The 19,009-nt window shown below is 37.1% G+C and overlaps 1 protein-coding gene across 4 annotated transcripts in view; it reads right to left on the bottom strand.

Moving 5' to 3' along the window:
* SMAD2 (SMAD family member 2) overlaps positions 1–19,009 on the bottom strand; it is a 100,810-nt gene that overhangs the window by 68,108 nt on the left and 13,693 nt on the right. For 2 of the 4 annotated variants that reach the window (XM_065890032.1, XM_065890031.1), the window contains exon 2: positions 4,997–5,285. In XM_065890032.1, the coding sequence (XP_065746104.1) occupies positions 4,997–5,232 (236 nt within the window). In that variant the 5' untranslated portion in view covers positions 5,233–5,285. Of the gene's footprint in view, positions 1–4,996; positions 5,286–19,009 lie in introns of those variants that run through there. The other 2 variants (XM_065890034.1, XM_065890033.1) reach the window with 1 other exon arrangement.

The following is a 19,009-nucleotide window of genomic DNA, read 5'->3' as shown; positions in this document are numbered from 1 at the left end:
TGGTGCAGTGGTTAAGAATCTGCCTGCTAATGCTAGGGACACAGGTTCGAGCCCTGGTCCGGGAAGATCCCACATGCCACGGAGCAACTAAGCCCGTGAACCACAACAACTGAAGCCCGCATGCCTAGAGCCCGTGCTCCGCAACAAGAGAAGCCACCGCAATAAGAAGCCCACACACTGCGCCGAAGAGCAGCCCCGGCTCGCCACAACTAGAGAAAGCCCGCGCACGGCAACAAAGACCCAACACAGCCAAAAAATAAATAAAAATAAATTTTTAAAAATTATTTAAAAAATAATAAAGTAAAACAAACCATAAAAAAATTTTGATTATGATGACTGCAAAAGTAAAACATACTTTCATAGATAAATATTACGGAAAAATTACAGGACATTTCTTTTTTTAGGTAATCCATAAATAATCACTATTAACAATTTGATGTATTTCTCTCTAAAGTTTCAAGATTAAGTGTTAACATTTTTGGAAGTATTGCTTTATCAAGTTAAGAAAATTCCTATTTCTAATTTGTTAACATGAATACTGAATTTTATAGAAAGCTCTTTCTAGATCCACCAAGATCAAAGTGTTCATAAATATGAATACAGAGTATCTTACATTAATGGATTTCCTGTAGGTGAATCACACTAGCATTCCTGCAATAAACCTTACCTAGTCATGATTTTGTGGTTTTGTTTTTATAATTCAAGCTTTTTCATTTATAATTTTTGCATTTGTTTTTATGAGTAAGATTGATATAAACTTTACTTTTACTATTCATTTTCAATTCTGGTATAAAATGAGTTGGGTTAAGTTTCCTTTATTATTACAGTTAAGGAAACTGTGGGTTAGGATTGGGTTTCTCTAATTCTTTGCTATTATAAACAATGCTGAAATGAACACCAGAAATCTTGGACCATATTCCTGATTATTTCCTTAAGATGAAAGATCAAAATGTAATTACATGGTCAAAGTACCACCTTAGGAAAGCCCTTATAATTTATGTTTAAGAAAATAAATTCTTCATTCCTACACATTTATGTACAATGGATATTATCAAATTGGCATTTCAGACCTCACAGCCACTTGTTTTAAACTTTACAAGCTCTCCATCCCCACTGCTGTTTGGATTTTGCTTTACTGTAGATTAAATGCACTGAAAGTCACTTTTTTTCTTCTGACTGATTCATTACCTAAATATCAATTGCCATTCTGATTTTATGACTGAGTTGTCCTCCATTTGTTAGTCTCAAAAAATTGAGATGGAAAAGCTTCATGAAACTTTATACTATTCAGCTCACTGTAGCTTAATAGGTTAAGATCTACCCATGAATCACTTTGTGTCACCACATTAAACAGTAGGAAGGAAGCAGTGACACATATGGGTAGTAGCTTCTATCCCTTCAGAGACAAAGCAATGAAGGCAGAGTTAATTATGTGAGGGGGATGGGAGGGACATAAAGTCAGGACTATGTTTCTAGCCGCAATTTAGTCCCACTCTAACATTAGAAGATGGGGGTTGGAGGAAAGGAAACTGTTAAGAAGAATCAATGAAACAGGGATTTTTAAACAGAAAACATTTGTCATTTTAAAAAATTAAGTAATTTATGTTTCATGTTCATTAATACATGATGAGTACATCAATACGTTAAGGTATTTTACTGACAACTTATTTGCAATTTTAAGTTAATAAGCGTACAGTAAATCCACCATGAATTACATTTTAAATAATTTTGCTTAAGCTAGGGTTTGGATTCCTCCATAATGGACCCTTTCCATACCCATTCCCCACCTTTTACAGTCTATATAATTAAGAGTTGACTGAATGTTTAAGTACATTTAGTAGTTAAGAGATGACTAATACTCTGACACAATATAACTGTTCTATTATTAAAAACAAACTTTATAAAATATATGGCTCCAGAATATAGTGCAAGAAACTTAAGGTTTTTGATAAACAGCCAATATTAACAAATCTACATTTCTTGAAATATTAAAAAAAAAAGACCACCAAATTAGACAAGCAAGTTTCTAAGCTTCAAGGAACTTTTAAAGAGTAAAAAACAAGATACTGGACAAGCACCACTTCACTTTCATTACTCAGGTAAAAGTGCGGGGAAAAAAATCTTTAAATGATGAAAAAGCCCTAGAATATGAAAAAAAAAATCTCTAAAAACTAGACTGTAAAACGAAGACTGGGGAAAATAAGGAAAAGAAATTCGACTAAAGGGACTTCTACAGTTTAAATAGAAGGTCTATACATTTCAATCATGAGGTGCTTCCTACTGTATCTCCTTAAGAGACAGGACTGCATGACTCTCCTCTCAGCTCTGTTCTGCCAACAACCTCACCACACTGGCACCGGAGCCCTAGATGAAGCTGTGCAAAAGCATGGCCCCCTGTCTTCCTGAATCACACAGCTCCCCTGGATGAGGAGACAACATACTAACTGGTCTCCCTGCCTCCACTCTTGACAGTCTCACAACCATATTTCTCACTTCTTTACCTAAGACTCTTTGACAACTCCCCCATCACCCAATCACACTCGTGTTCAGTGTGAACCCCCCAGCGTCCAGGATGTGGTGCTTCCTCCCTACCACACAGCCTCTGAGTCCTGCCATATCCCACCTCCCACCTGACACTCCCAGGACCCCCATCACCAGTCCTCTCAACACCCCAGGGCCACTCTGGATGAATGGAGCTTCTCCTGACTAAATTCCTCCTTTACCTCCACCCAACTCAGGCACCAATCTTTCTCCAGGAGGAAACTTTCCACAAGCCGCAGAGCAGGGAAGGGTCCCCACTTTGGACACAGCTCCCTAAGCATACATCTTTCAGAACACCTCCTGCACATTATGAAATTATCTTTCTTATTTTTTAAAGTTTACCTCCCTTACTAGGAAGTAAGCAACTCAAGAGCAAAGACTGTATGTTTATAAATGTTTACTGAAGTGAAATACCAGGCACTATACAATAAAAAATGAACACAAAAAACTTGACTTATTCTTAACCAATTCATTAGCAAGTCCTGTCAGTTCAACTTCCAACCAAATCCATCCACTTCTGGTGGCAGCACAGCCTCCATGCCAGCCCAACCTCTGGCATCTCTATTTTGGACTGCTTCAATAGCCTCCTGATTTCCCCGCTTGCAGACCACTATACCACACCAGTCTACTACACACACACATGCACACACACACCACTACACCACTACCCACCCCCAGCTCCAACCACGTGTGTCCGGCAGCCAGAATGATCTTTGTAAAAATATAAATGTAAAAAATTCTTTAAAAATGGATTAAGGGCTTCCCTGGTGGCGCAGTGGTTGAGAGTCCGCCTGCTGATGCAGGGGACACAGGTTCGTGCCCCGATCCGGGAAGATCCCACATGCCGCAGAGCGGCTGGGCCCGTGAGCCATGGCCACTGAGCCTGCAAGTCCGGAGCCTGTGCTCCGCAATGGGAGAGGCCACAACAGTAAGAGGCCCGCGTACCAAGGAAAAAAAAAAAAAGGATTAAAATCTGAAAATCCACTTAAAAATCTTTATTTGCTTTCTATTACATTGACACTAAAATTCAAACTCTCCTACGATGCCCTCTATGATCTGACCCTTTCCAAGTTTTGTACTCATTTTGTATCACTCCATCTCTACTGCAATACAGTAAGTCCTCCAATACAATAAGCTATGTCCTGACTTGGCATCTTTACACGCACTCCTTCCTCTGCCTAGAAGACCTCCCTCAGCTAGCTGCTACTTCTCAAAGCTCAGATTAAGTGTCACAATCCAATCCAAAGCAGTTTTACCCCTCAGTCGTTGTTTTCTTTGTACTCATTACCATCTCCAATTAAATTAATCTGTCCACTTGTTTACTGTGTACATCTATCCCTGAGGAGGGCAGGAACTTTGAGTTTTGTTCATACTGTATCCATCCCATGTGCCTAAAACCAGTGCCTTGTACACAGCAGGCATTCATAAACATTTCTAAAACGAAAGGATATACCAGGAAAAGTGACTCTTATTTGAGAAATACATGAAACAAGTGAGGTAAAAGAAATGGATAATTAACCTACCAAACAAGGGAGGAAACATTCTACTCCTAGTATTTGCAAGCAGATAGGCTGGTGTTATTAGGATCTATTATCAACAAGCATCCAGAGTGTATTTCCCAAAACTCATTAGAAACATGTCAAGTAGAATGGTTTTACGTGCCATATGCTAGCCTATGTGTATGACACTGAAAACAATCATTTTTAGAAAATGCTATAAACTGACACTCCCGCAAACCCTGTAATGTGCGCAACTATAGTAGTACACATTAAAACACTTAAAAACCACTTGCTACTTTATGTTAAAAAACAGTATTTCTGACAGTGGTACTGATCTGTAAATGATTAAATTTACACTAATAAAACTTGAACCTCTTAAGTAATAGGTCCTTCTAATACAAGAGGTAGGTCTTCAAGACAGGTTCTGACCACCTATGACACCTAGGAAGCTGTCTCACATACTGTTCTTTGTTAGAAGTAGTGCTGCAACTCAAGCAAAAACTATATAAAATTCATCACAATGTTAGCAGCCTCTGTTCACTCCTTACTGAAGTTTTGACCAAAGGAGGAGAAAACTGTCAGTCACTACTGCACTAGTGATAGAAAAATCTTTGAATCTTTATTCAAAAGTCATTCAATCACAGAAATTAGGATAACATACAATGAAGCATTTAGGCAATGAAGGTAAATGAAGACAGTGAAGATAAAAATACAATCTAAGTATTTTATTTTGCTTGATTAAACCTTCTCACTGTTCAAGAAAATGCTTTGTAAAATAAACAAGTCTTAACGAGTTAAACAAAATTTATACGACAGGTTAAAAATAGCTGTCATATTTTAATAATCACTATTGACAGGTCACTTGAAAGTAACAAAATTTCAATAATTTCCCTTCAGATTCCTTTAAGCAATTTTCAACAGTATGGCCATCAAATTTCTGATCTAACAACACTTACCTTGGTATGGTAACACATTTAGTATTACAATTTTGAGTGGTGATGGCTTTCTCAAGCTCATCTAATCGTCCTGTTTTCTTTAGCTTCTTCACCAAACTTTTAACTGCTTTCTCACACCACTTTTCTTCCTGTCCATTCTGCTCTCCACCACCTGCTCCTCCAGATCCACCCGCTGATTTCTTCCATCCCAGCAGTCTCTTCACAACTGGTGGAGTGAATGGCAAGATGGACGACATGTTCTTACCAAAGGCAGCGATCCACTCTAAGAAAATATCCTCCTTAATCTAACCTAGAAAAGATATGGAAAGGATAATTTAGAAGCTAACTTTACAATCAACTACTAGTTTCAACATAGTATCAAAAGCAAATTACAGAATGCAATAGAAATTCAAATTATTTCTTTCACAACAGACATTCAGAAGTTATCTTTTTCACCCCTGAAAATGACTTTACTAATTTAAATGAACTGTGGAAACAAATCCTTCTAAAAACAAGACAGTGTTATAAGTGGACAAATATAATAATTTTGCAAGTAAAATCTTTTATCTTTATCAACACTGGACAAGTTTATCACTACCCATACTACTTTATTTTTAACTTAGTATCAATAAAATATCTTCACCAAAAGAAAGTTTTCCTCACTTTTTAGAATTTCAATCTATTCTCAAAACACGTAACAAAAATATTTTTTAAAATTTACAAGCTCAATATCCCCAAAGTTTTAAACTTTCATAACCAAGTATCATAAAGTAAAATGTAAAGTTATAACAAGGGAGAAGGCATGAAGTGTGAAGTAAACAAGAAGAATAAAGACAGGGACTTCCCCAGTGGCGCAGTGGTTAAGAATCCGCCTGCAAATGCAGGGGACACGGGTTCGAGCCCTGGTCTGGGAAGATCCCACATGCCGCGGAGCAACTAAACCCGTGCGCCACAACTACTGAAGCTTGCGCACCTAGAGCCCGTGCTCCGCAACAAGAGAAGCCACCGTACTGAGAAGCCCGTACACCGCAACGAAGACCCAAAGCAACCAAAGAAAAAGCACAGAGTTAAAAAATATAAAAATAAAGAAATAAAGGTAAAGAGAGTCTGTGAAAAAAAGATTTGGTTCACTTTTACCACCCCCTGAGAAGATTTTTAATTAAGCCTCTTTTAAAAAATATTTTCATTTATATCTAAGTAACAACATGCATAGTGAGTAAAGTCAAATATAGCTCCTCTTCTCACACCAAGAGAACCTTTTAACTTTTATTCTTGCTATTTATACCTCAGTAATGGTATCCCTTGAAATAGCAAGTTTAGATATACCTAGCGATTTTTCTACAGAAAATGAGGATTTACACCATGACCACTTGCTTTCCTCCAAGCTTAAAAATAATTATCTCACAGGTAGTTTTGTACCTGATGAGATTAGTAGTTAACTACTACTGTATAACTACTACTGTATAATCATGTTTCCTTTTTTGTATAACTCTTTCCTTTCCCCAGAGCTAATTATGTTAGTTTTTCATTTGCCTAGTTTTCTAAGCACCTACTACAAATTCTTCCCACACTTTCCACCAGCCCAATTAAAATTTAATGTCAATGGCTTTAATCTCAAAGTAAGAGATAAGATAATTTACCACTTGAGGACAGAACTGGAGAGTTCAGATTTGAGAAGAATGGAAAACATTTTGAAACCTAGCTCTGAGAAATACGGTAGAAAATCAACTAGGGTGAAGTGAAATAACAAACTTTATCAGGTATTTGCCAGATTATATATCAGAAAGTATTCCATGAAGGAGTTCCACTTCTAATCAGGAGATACAGAGTCACAATAGACCATCACTTTCACCCTAACAATCAAAACAAGACAGAAAAGCTATAAAATCATGGTTTTTCTGAACCCATCAGAAAGTTTAAGGTACAAAGTAACCTAAGTGAAACTAAAAAGTGTTGAGTCTTGATAGAAGAGGGGCCCACAGATGGTCTCTTTCCTGGTAGAATGGCTAAGGAGGAATAATCCCACCACAGTGAAGGTAAGAAGTCAGCCTAAATTTTAGTACATTTTAACAGTAACATGTAGGCTGACAAGACATATTAGAATTCCAAGGATTCCACAGAGCAAGTCTGCACCACTCAACCGCTCAATCCCACAGGTCTGCACCAAGAGTTGGCCAAAATATGGCAAAGGTTGGAAGACAGGGCAGGAAAGCTAAGAGATACGCTAAGAAGCTTAGGGTCTTCCTCAAATGCCCTGGGGAGGTGGCGGGGGGGGGGGGGGGGGGGGTGGGGGGGGGGAGAGTGGGAGGGGTGGTGGTGAGATGTGAGAGAAATCAATCCAAGAGACTCCAGACATTCAGCTGCCAAGGGCTGAGGTGGGACAAGACAGCTGAGACAGAAACTTCCATGCAGATACTCTGGAAATTGAACTACCAAGGCTGGGGTAGGAAAGGACTGCTGAGAGAAAGCACTGGAAGGTATTACTCGTACCAAGAGATCTCACTAGGCACAAAAGCTTGGGGTAAGACTAGAGAGCAAAAAGAACTCACTCCAGAATGACCAGGAAACCAGCAGCTAGGCTGTAAAGCAGAGAAGTCACCACGGTTCAGAAAGCTGATGGCTCAGATACAAAGCATAAAGAGATAACTGAAATTACACTAAGACAACAAATCTTACAGAAAGTAAAGTCTTAATCCTACTCTCAAGACGCTTGAACTAATCAAAATAAAGTTGCAAATAAGCCCAGAACTAGTTGACTATGCACACATCTTTTTTTTGGTACGCGGGCCTCTCACTGTTGTGGCCTCTCCTGCCGCGGAGCACAGGCTCCCGACGCGCAGGCTCAGCGGCCATGGCGCACGGGCCCAGCCGCTCCGCGGCATGTGGGATCCTCCCTGACTGGGGCATGAACCCGTGTCCCCTGCATTGGCAGGCGGACTCTCAACCACTGCGCCACCAGGGAAGCCCCAATGCACACATCTTGTTGACTTAGCCCCACAAGAAATGATGAGCCATTTTGGGGAAGTAGATAATATATACTTCAACCTGTACTGATTTTACACGAACATTCAGCATTCAATCAAAAATTACAAGACAGAGAGAGTAGCAAACTAAAGTCAAAAGATGAAAGTATTAATATAATCAGATCAGAGAGGGCCTAGATTTGGGGATTATCAGACATACTTTAAAATAACTATGATGAAAACTGATGGAAGAGATAGACAACATGAATAATGAAATGGAGAATTTAATCACAGACATTGAAGCTATAAAAAAAAGATCACAGGGAAACATTAAAAATGAAAAATATGATATCAGAAATTAAAGATTTCTTTAGATGGATTTAAAAACAGACAGAAATAAGCTGTGAATTTGAAGACAGGCCAAATTAAAATGCCCAGATTGAAACATGAAGAGAAAAAAAAAAAAGTGTGGAAAAAATCCCAGAACATCCAAGACCAAATGTCAATTGGGGTTTAAGTGGAGTGTAACTGGGGTCCCAGAAGGAGATGAAAAGAGAGAGTGGGGCAGAAAAAGCTTAAGAAGAGATAATGGCCAAAAACATTTCAAAAATGATGGCAGATATCAACCCACAGATGGAAAGGAAACATACAGTAGTCAATCTGCTGAATATTAAAGATAAAAATAAAGATAATGGCTGAGTGTCAGCTAGGATGGCAGCGAAAACCCAGACGAAAGGGGAATCTGCACTCATTCACAAGTTCTTTTCAAAGGCTCTCAACTGAGTTCTCTTGAAAAAGAATGGCATGGGGCAAGAGAAGGGAGAGAGCTCCTCCCCTTTAAGTGGCACCTAACATGAAGCAAAAGCCTTCATTCAACCAGGAGGGGAGATGCAGGAAAGCCTCCCACACCCAGGGCCCAAGGAAAGTTTCCCTGCCTGAAAGGGAAGAGTAAAGCAAAAGCTGTGTACTATTTGAGAGGGTGGGGGGAGCAGAACCTATCTGCCCACCTCCCACATACAAACAAGCCTTTCACCATGTAACATAACCACAGTCTACCCCTAGAGGAAGACAGGAAACACTGCCACCACCAGTGGCAGACAAACATACCCTCCTGATGCTAAGGAATGAATAGAAAGCAAAGCTATCGATATGACAATGGGCCAGGAGTAAGAAACTGTCTTTGGCCCAAGATCCTGCACTAATACAAAAAGCAAAGGTCTGCTACTACTAGAAGGAAAAATCCTTAACAAAATATTAGCAAATCACACCCAGTAACATATATAGAAAAAGTAATCATCATCACCAAGTGGGGTTTATCCCAAGGAGCAAAACTGGTTTAACAGTTAAAAAAAAAAAAAAAAAAAAAAAAAAAAAAAAAAAATCAAGCACCTCATTTACAGTATACAGGAGAAAAATCCTTATGATTCTCTTAACTGATGCAGGGGGAAAAAAAAAGGCATTTGACAATGTTAATTTAATATCTATCCATGATTAAAACCCCTCAGGGAACTAGAAATAGAAAAGGGGAAGAAGTTCTTCATTCTGGAAAACGACATCTATGAAAAACCTAAAGCTAGCAACATATCTAATGATGAAACATTGAGTCCCTTTCCCTTATAACTGAGGATACGACAAGGATGTCCACTGTCACTACTTCTATTCAATAATGCACTGAATGTTCCAGCCAGCACAATAAGGCAAGAAAGAAATAAAAGGCATAAAGACTGGAAAGAAATAAGTATATTCTCTGGTGATATGACTGTCTTCATTGGAAACTGCACAGAACCTACAAAAACACTAGTAAAGTTAGGAAGTGAATTTAGCAAGGTTTCATGATAGAAGGTCAACATACAAAATTAAGTGTATCTCTACATACAAGCAAAGAACAAATGGAAAATGAAATTTAAAGAAATGCCAGTTATAACTGCAACAACAACAACAAAAAACCTATAGGTCAATCTAAAGAAAGATACTCAAGACCTCTATACTAAGAACTGCAAAATATTGCTAAGGTAAATGAAAGAAGACTGAAATGAAGAGAGACCATGTTCATAGCCTGGAAGACTCAATATTATTTAAATGTCCATTCTTCCCAGTTTGATATATAAATGTAATCCCTGTTGAAATCCCAGCAGGATTTTTTAAAAAGAAACTGATATGCTGATGCTAAAATTCCTATGGAACAAAAGAGATCTAGAATAATAAAACCAATCTTGAAAAAAGAAAAAGGATTTTTGAGGACTTATACCACCTTATTTCAAGACTCACTGAAAAAGCCTTAGTAATCAAGAGTATAGAGTGGGCATAAGAAAAATAAAGATAGTGAAATAGAAGAGCGTCCAGAAATAGACCCATACATATACAGTCAACTCATTTTCTACCAAGGCGCCAAGTCAATCTATTTTCAACAGCTTTTCAAAAATATGGAAAATAGTAAACCTCAAGCACTATATTATACCATCCTCAATAGGAAAGCAAAATCTTAACTCTTAGAGGAAAACACAAAATACTTTTATGTCCTTAAGACATAAAAAGCACTAACCACAAAAGAAATATAAATAACACAAACCTCATCAAAACTTAAAATGCCTGCTTACCAAAAGACACCACTAAAGAACGAGTAAGTCACAGACTAGAGAAAAAATATTTGCTATAAATATTTGAGATAAAGGGCTACCATATAGAATATATAAAGAACTGCAAGTTAAAGAAAAAGTGCACTCCATTTTTTAAAAAATAGGCAAAGGACAAATTACAGATATCGCATGAAAGAGGATACAGGAATGGCCAATAAGCACATTAGGAGGTGTTTAATATCAACAATCTTCAGGAAAATGCAAATTAAAACCACAATGCATTTCGCACCATCTAGAATGGTTCAAAAATATCCTGACACTGTCAAATGTTGGTGAACATGTAGAATATATTAGTTTCCTATTCCTGTTGTAACGAATTATCACAAACTCAGTGCTTTAAACCACCACAGATTTACCAAAATGAGTTTCAATGAATTCAAGAAAGTCAAAGTATACTCAGGACTGTTTCCTTCCAGAGGGTCTGACAGGAGAATTTGCTTCCTTGCCTTTTTCAGCCTTTAGTGGTCTCCCGTATTCCTTGGCTTATGCCCCATTCCTCCACCTTCAAAGCACCTCACTCCAATCTCTGCTTGCGTTGTCATACTGCCTTCTCCATCTCAGGTCAAACCTCCCTCTACCTGCCCTCTTATAAGGACACTTGTGATTACATTTAGGGCTCACCCAGATATTACCCAATAATCTCCCCATCTCAAGATCGTTAACCACATCTGGAAAGTCCCTTTTGCCATATAAATAACATTCACTGGTTCTGGGCACTAGGACCTGGATGTCTTTGGGGACCATTATTCAGCCTGACATATGGAGCAACTGGAAATGCTCATACCCTGTTGATGTGATGTAAAATGAATGGTACAGTGCCTTTGGAAAACTGGCAAGTTCCTAAAAAGTTAAACATACATCTACCCTATATCACAACAATTCCACTCCTAGACATATTCAAGAAAAATGAAAACTTAAGTTCACAAAAAAAGACTTATACAAGAATGTTCATAGTAGCCATAACTCATGATGGCCCCAAACTGGAAAGAGCCCAAACCTCAAGAAAACTGAAAAAAATAAAACAAACAACTGTGGTATATTCATACAACGGAATACTGCTCAGGAACAAAAATGAGTGAGCTACTTACACACTTCACAACATGGATGAATCTCAAAAGTATCATGCTGGTTGGTGCTTTGTGACCACCTAGGGGGGTGGGATAGGGAGGGTGGGAGGGAGGGAGACGCAAGAGGGAGGAGATATGGGGATATATGTATACGTATGGCTGACTCACTTTGTTATACAGCAGAAACTAACACACCATTGTAAAGCAATTATACTCCAATAAAGATGTTAAAAAAAATCATGCTGGGAAAAAGACACTCAAAATATATACTGATTCCACTTATGACTTGCAACAACTGGGGAAACTAATATAGTGACAGAAGTCAAATGACTGTCTCAGGAAAGGGGAGGAACACACAGAGAAATGCTTGGTCTGATGTACAAATACCTTTCTGGGGTGATAAGACTGTTTTCTATCTTATTTTGAGAAGTAATTACATGTGAGCACACAAGTATCAAAACTCACAGAACTGAAAATTTAAAGTTTGGGCATTTATCAATGTAAATTACAATTCAAAAAAATTAAAAAGCATCTAAACAAATACATTAAGAAGTTTCAAACAAGCAAAGTTAAATGGACTTCTTTATTTAAGAACTTATCAGACCTTCAATATGCCAATGCATGCTGTAAGTTTCAGAAGGGAGGACGTGGCAATTGACCAAGGATGTTAAATAAGCCAACAAGTGTCTGCCCACAACTTGGACGTGAGCCTCTGCAAGCACATCTAGGTATATGTTGGGGAACAGGGCCGTGGATGTGGGAGGGATTTTTTTTTTTTATTATTTGAGAACAAACAGTGACAGCCCAAATGACATGCAATCACAAACTTATCTGGGGCGGCAGTGGCAAGGTTGCTGCAACAGAGGTGTACATTTACTTTAAAAAAAAAAAAAAGTTAGTATAATTCTCAAAAAAGGACTTTGAATTCTCAAAAGACCATTCTCAAAAATGGACTTCCAAACTGAAGATACTTAGGCCTTGGTACAGTTTGCTAGAAAATAATGGTCACAACCTAATTAATAATCATATTCATTCCCCTCAAAAGGGGAAAACAATTAACAGGTCCCAACCTCAATTCAGGAAGACTGTTTCAAGGGTCTCCCACAAGAGGTAATATAGCATGCCAAATTTCACAAATTTATTTGGCCATAGTAACCCTTTTATAGGGACATCTCTGGAATTCCACATAACAATGCTGCCCTGGCACCCCTGATAGCCCAACTGTGGTTTAGATGCTAAAAATCTGAAAGGAGCCAAAAAGCAGGATTATGTGACTTTCTTTAGCAATACAGCAGAAATGGTGGGAAAGTGAGGTTTGCCCAGTTAGGGAACTGTAAGATAAGTAAAGAACAGCAACGAGAGCTTGACAGCAGGTAGCACCATTAAGCTGTCTAGAGTGGGAGATGCTATAATAACACACATAAATAAGTATATATAAAAATGCCAAACATTATAGTACACTATAGTAAATACTATAATTTAAAAATTCTATAGTATATGAAACTACAACTTGAAAAAATAAAGCAAACACAAAAAACTACATCAAACACATGTAATAATCCACCAAAGTAGACATTTGCAACTACCAGGCAGCAAAAGGTGTATTTGGCTACCTTTGACCTCTGCTGAATTCCTACTCTGTGTCACAAAGCACGCTCTAGTGGAGCCAGCTATATAAACCTCAATACCATGTGACAGTCTTATCCAAGCACAGAGAACATGCTTATTAATTCAACCTTTGGAAGGGAGAGGTATCACAAAAGCAACACACAGCAGAAGTGCGAATAGAGAAAGAGAGAGAGAGAGAATACCAGGCAGAAAGTTCAGCAGGTTTTCAAGAGACAGGAAACGTTTTAGGAGTTACCCAAAAAAATGTAGGTATTACTAGAACTCAGAGTACAAGGAAGCAACGTGGTAGGAGAGAGGGGAGAGTGAGGCAGCCCAGTTTAGAAAACTGAAGACAAGTTAGTGCTAATGTTAGTATTACTTCAGTGATTTCAGAAACAATTCACATGTTATTGGCCAAGTGGATGTGGACAGTTTAGGGAAAAGGAGCATTCGAGAATAACGGCCACTAACCAATGTAACTGAGCAGTGTGGAATGATGCACTAATCCCTATTCAGAACACAGAAACAGAAGTAAATCTGAAGGCTAAGGTTACAGGGTCAGTATTAATACATGGCCTTACGTAAGTAACTGCGTTCATCACATAACCAGGGTGCAGCAGAAAATACAGCAGAGGCTCAGAAGAGAGGGTAGTCAGGGCAAGAGAGCACGCCCAAGCAAGGCAGAGCTGGTCCTGCGGAGAAGGCTTGGATTCTGAGGGCTCCGCAGGCACTGTTTCAGCCCCACACCGATTTTATCCTTAGAACAAAACTCTTGCTCCGTTACACGAGGGATCCCTGTTCCTTGCCAAAAACTGACAGAACAAGCAAATATAACAAGACTCTATCTAAAAGTGCCTATAACTTTGGTTTAATTAATCCATCCATGAGAATTCAGCCTAGGTAAATGAATAAAAATTAAACTTTTATATATGCAGCAAAAATGAAAGGGATTCCCAGTGTTAGGAAGAATCTGAGTAAACAGTTTCTCTGTTAGATTTCTGTTAGAAATGTTTCTTGTGAGTTAAGATGTATTCTTGGGGATCTGAAAACTTTCCGTAAAATCTTTAAAATTTTTTTTCTTCATGGAAATGAAAACATGAAATGTTTACGCCTATTCTGGGTCATCTGAATAACCTCATGACCTAGTATTGCCACATGATTTCAATGTCCCATGTCTTAGAAGAGCAGTTATGACCACTTTGGAACTATGTGTTCATTTAAAGTTACCAGCCTTAACTTGTCACGTTTTAGTAATCATGGCTGGCTGACTCCTGGCTAATTATCTCTGGAGAATTTTTCAATTATGCAATAAAATAATATTTTTCAGTAATGCTGATAATACACTTTAATTAGCTGAGCATTTTAAATAGCTATGGTATCATATTTAGCCAATAGTTTTGAAATGTAAACAGACTGAGTTTAGGTTTTTTACAAGGTATCGACTTCTCCATGTTCCAAGTTGAAGACAAAATGGAGTAAGAAAATAAGAAAATTAGATTTATGATCAAGTTATCGAGATGTGAGTCATTTACATAATATACAGATTTCCTTCAATAGTCTGGCAGCAAGCTCTCTACTAAAGTTAGAAATGTTGTCCCAACATCTGCAAGAATTGAAAAATAAGTTCAGATTCTAACTCTGTTCCTAATTCCAGCTATAACTGATACTTATACAATGCAAGTTTCAACAGAATAGGAAGACTATCTTTACAGCTAAGTAAGAAAGCTTATCAAGTGATACCTTAGTAAAACTGGGATTCCAAGATTACTCACTGGAAAGTTTCAGTTAAGTAAGAGGTCTGATTATCCTGAACTAGCAAATAAAACCTTCAAATTATTAGTAACTGTAAAATAGTTTTGCAAATAGCATTCTCTACATGTCTTATTAAACTACGGTTCATTTTCTTTGCAGAGTCTTCAACTTACTGTTCTTTGCGTACTGTTTTTATTCTGATATAAACCCTATCACTGAATATGCATTACAAAAAAATCTCCAAATCCTTAGAATGTTTTTTCATTTTCTTACATTGTCTTTTAGTATATACAAATTTATATTTTAATCTAAAATCTTTTATGACACAACTTTGCTTCTTTTTAAAGAAATCCCTTTCTGCACCCAAATACAGCAGGAAATATTGAGTGCTTACTTAATGACACGTTAGTTTAATAGTCTGGTAAGCATTAACTCATTAAATTCTCATAAGAATCCAGTGGGGTGGGTACTATTATTTACCAATGAGGACTCTGAGACACAAAGAGATACCCTGATTTTATAAAGATATTGCTCCCTCTAGATATTCTTGTAGATATTTTAGATTTGCCTTTCACATTTAGGTGCCTAACTTATCAGGAATTTCTTTTTAAGGGTTGAGATGGCGATCTAAATATCTCCTGTAAGGACAGCTTATTTTATCAGCACCATTTATTAAATAGTTTATCTTTCCTTTACTAATTCAAAATGCCACTTCTGTCACATACCAAATCCCTATAAATAAATGTCTGACTGTGGACTTTATATTCTGTTCATTGGTATGCTTGTTCGTATCTACACTACTACTACTACTACTACTACTACTACTACTACTACTACTACTACTACTTTCAAGCAAGTTTTGATACCTACAAGGTGAGCGCTCCCTCATTTTTCAAATTTATGTTAGTTATTTTAATTTGAGCTTGTCAAATTCCACCAAAACCCTATAGCACTTTGGAAGTGCGATGAATTTAGATTCATTTATGATATTGAGTATTCCTATTTATGAAAATGAGATATTTCCATTTATTTTGGACTTAATACCCATCAATAAGTTGTCTAATTTTCTGTACATCTCATTAAATTTGCTTATTCCTCCATCTTGGGTTTTATTGTGGCTGGAACATTAAAAAAATATATTTCAGTCATACAAAAAAAATCAATATATTGAAACACCCTTGGATCTCCCATCCAGCTCTGTCAACTCTCAGCATTTTGCAGTATTTGATCAGATGTAAGAAATAAGACATGATAAATGGATATAGCTGAAGTCCCCTATGAACACCTTTATGATCCCACTCTCCTCCCTCTTGTTTCTCAGGGAGAGTCACTATCTTGACTTTACCCCATGGTCATTAAAGTGTTTTGATACATATGGTATCCATACAATAAAGTTTTGCACATTTTATAAATCTGTGTCAAACTTTTAAACACTGCTCATGTAACTTCGCTTTTTTCACTCGTTATTGTAACTATCCATGCTGATAGTTATAATATAGCATATATTATACATATATAATCCTCAACTCTAATGCATTCATTTAGCTGTCATATACCACTCCATTATATGACTCTATCACAGTTCACTGTCTAGTCTCCTTTTGGTTTCCAATTTTCCACTCTTACAAGCTGCCATGAGTAGTCTGGCATATATCTTCTCATTCGTATATGAGAGCTCTTTAAGGACAGAAACTTCTGAACTTCTTGATCAAAAAAGAAGCTCCACAGCGAGAAATACAATTTCACACTGCAACCTCACACACACACACACACACACACACACTCTCTCTCTCTCTCTCTCTCTCTCTCTCTCTCTCTCTCTAAATTGAGGGTTGTGAACGCTTAATGAATATGAAATCAACTTAGTTGATCCTGAGAAGTATCTTTTTGAAAAGAACAGAAAAGAAAAAAAAAAGAAAAACAGAATACAGTAGAAAACAGAGCGCACTCAATTATTTCAAAAATTTTAATTCAGTCTGTGTCTCATGTAAAACATATTTCCCACCATAGGTCTGTAAAAGAACATATGAAAACCACTGCCTTAGGACAGATACCAAGGAGCTGAAATGCTGCATAGTAGGACATGCACATATACAACTTTACCAAATACTATCAACATGGTTACACTAATTGTCATTCCCACCAAGGAAATATGAGTTCCTATTTTACCCAGTATCACTAACACATTATTTGGTCCCTCAAACTTTTGTCAAAAGGATGGGGTGCAACACAGAGGGCTGTCGATGTTCAGCACTTCCCCAACTACTAAGAAGTTTGAGAATATTTTCATGTTTACTGACTTTTCAGGATCCTATTCCTTTGAATCATTTGTTCACATTCACCATCTTTTTCTTAATTCACAGGAATTATTTATATATTCTGGATAATTTTTGTTAATTACACATGTCACATGTATCTTCACCTAGCAAGTGACTTCTGATGGCCTTTTTTATACTTAAGTAGCTCAAATTTATCAGTATTTTAATCATATGTATATATTTGTACCTTCTTAAAGATCCTTCCATATGCTGTCACCTTTTAAAAGTCAAAGTGTAAAGTTTTGCTTTTCACACTTGTAATTTTTTTGTGTGTATGATGTGAGGTAGGTATTTTCCCCTCAACAGAAATAATCAAGTACACCAGCACCATATACTGAATCTTTTCCCTAGTGATTACAAATGCTATTTGTGTTTCTAGGCTTTTTTTCTTTCCTTCCATTAGTCTATATCTGAGACAAATACCATCATGTCTTAACCATTAAAGCTATACAATATGTCTTGAAATCTGATAAAGTGAATTCTCTTTCACCTGCGATTTTAATTGGAATGACACAATTTATAAATAAGTGGAGGAAAACTGACACGATACTGGCTTCTATTCATAAACACAAGTATATCTTCTTATAATTGAATATTATATGGGTCTTATAATTTTTTCCATTAAGGTCCCACGTGTTTTTATTTTTTCCTAGGTATTTTGTAGTTTGTGTTGCCATTTTAAAGGGTGGCTTTTTAAAATTTAGATTTTGTTTGTTGCTGGCATATAGTAATGCACTGGTTTTTATATACAGTTGACCCTTGAACAATGAGGAGGTTAGAGGTGCTGACCCCCCATGCAGTCAAAACTTCGCATATAACTTTACAGTTAGCCCTCTGTACCACAGTTCTGCATGTGAGGATTCAACCAACCACGCATAGTGTAGTACATAGTTATTGAAAAAAAAAATCCACATAGAAGTGGACTGGCACAGACAGTTCAAACCCATGCAGTTCAAGAGTCAACTGTATTCTTTTTAAAGTCAACTTTATTGAGGCACAGCTTACATACAATAAAATGCACAGATGTTAAACATATAATTCAGTGAGTCCTGGTAAATATATACCTCCATATAACCACCATCCCAGTCAAGATACAGAATATTTTCATCATCTCAAAAAGATTCCTTGGGTCCCTTTTGAGTCAACCTACCCTTCACACCCATGATTTCTAGCAAAGTAATTTTACCTGTTCTGGAAATTCATATCGTTGGAATCATGTCATAGGTACACTTCTATTTTTCAAACCAACACCATTTACTCAAATTAGGCAAGTTCCCCAATTCCTAATTTTCTAAGAATTTTTGTCAAGAATAAGTACTAAATTTTATCATATGCTTTCCTTCACCCACTGAGATTATCATACGGTTTTTCTCTTTTGATGTGTTAATGTAATGAATTTCATTTACAGGTTTTCTAATGTTTAATCATTTTTACATTCCTGAGACAAACCCTAAATAGTCACAGTGTTTTTTTTTGTTTTGAGCAAATACTAACATTTTTACCTAAAATGTTATTGCCATGTTCATTAGTGAGATGTAGCCTACATGTTTCCCTTCTGGTACTACACTTGTCTCGATGGCTGGGAGGGTATCAAAATTACAGTTGCCTAGCAAAATGATTTTTTCTATGACATTTTGTATAACACTGGAATTACTGGTTCTTCCTAAGTTTTATAGAACTTGCCCATCTG

The sequence above is a fragment of the Phocoena phocoena genome, chromosome 13 (genome assembly GCF_963924675.1).
Source record: "Phocoena phocoena chromosome 13, mPhoPho1.1, whole genome shotgun sequence".
Taxonomy (NCBI): Eukaryota; Metazoa; Chordata; class Mammalia; order Artiodactyla; family Phocoenidae; genus Phocoena; species Phocoena phocoena.
Note: the sequence above shows the minus strand (reverse complement) of the source record. Positions and strands in the feature narration are given on the sequence as shown.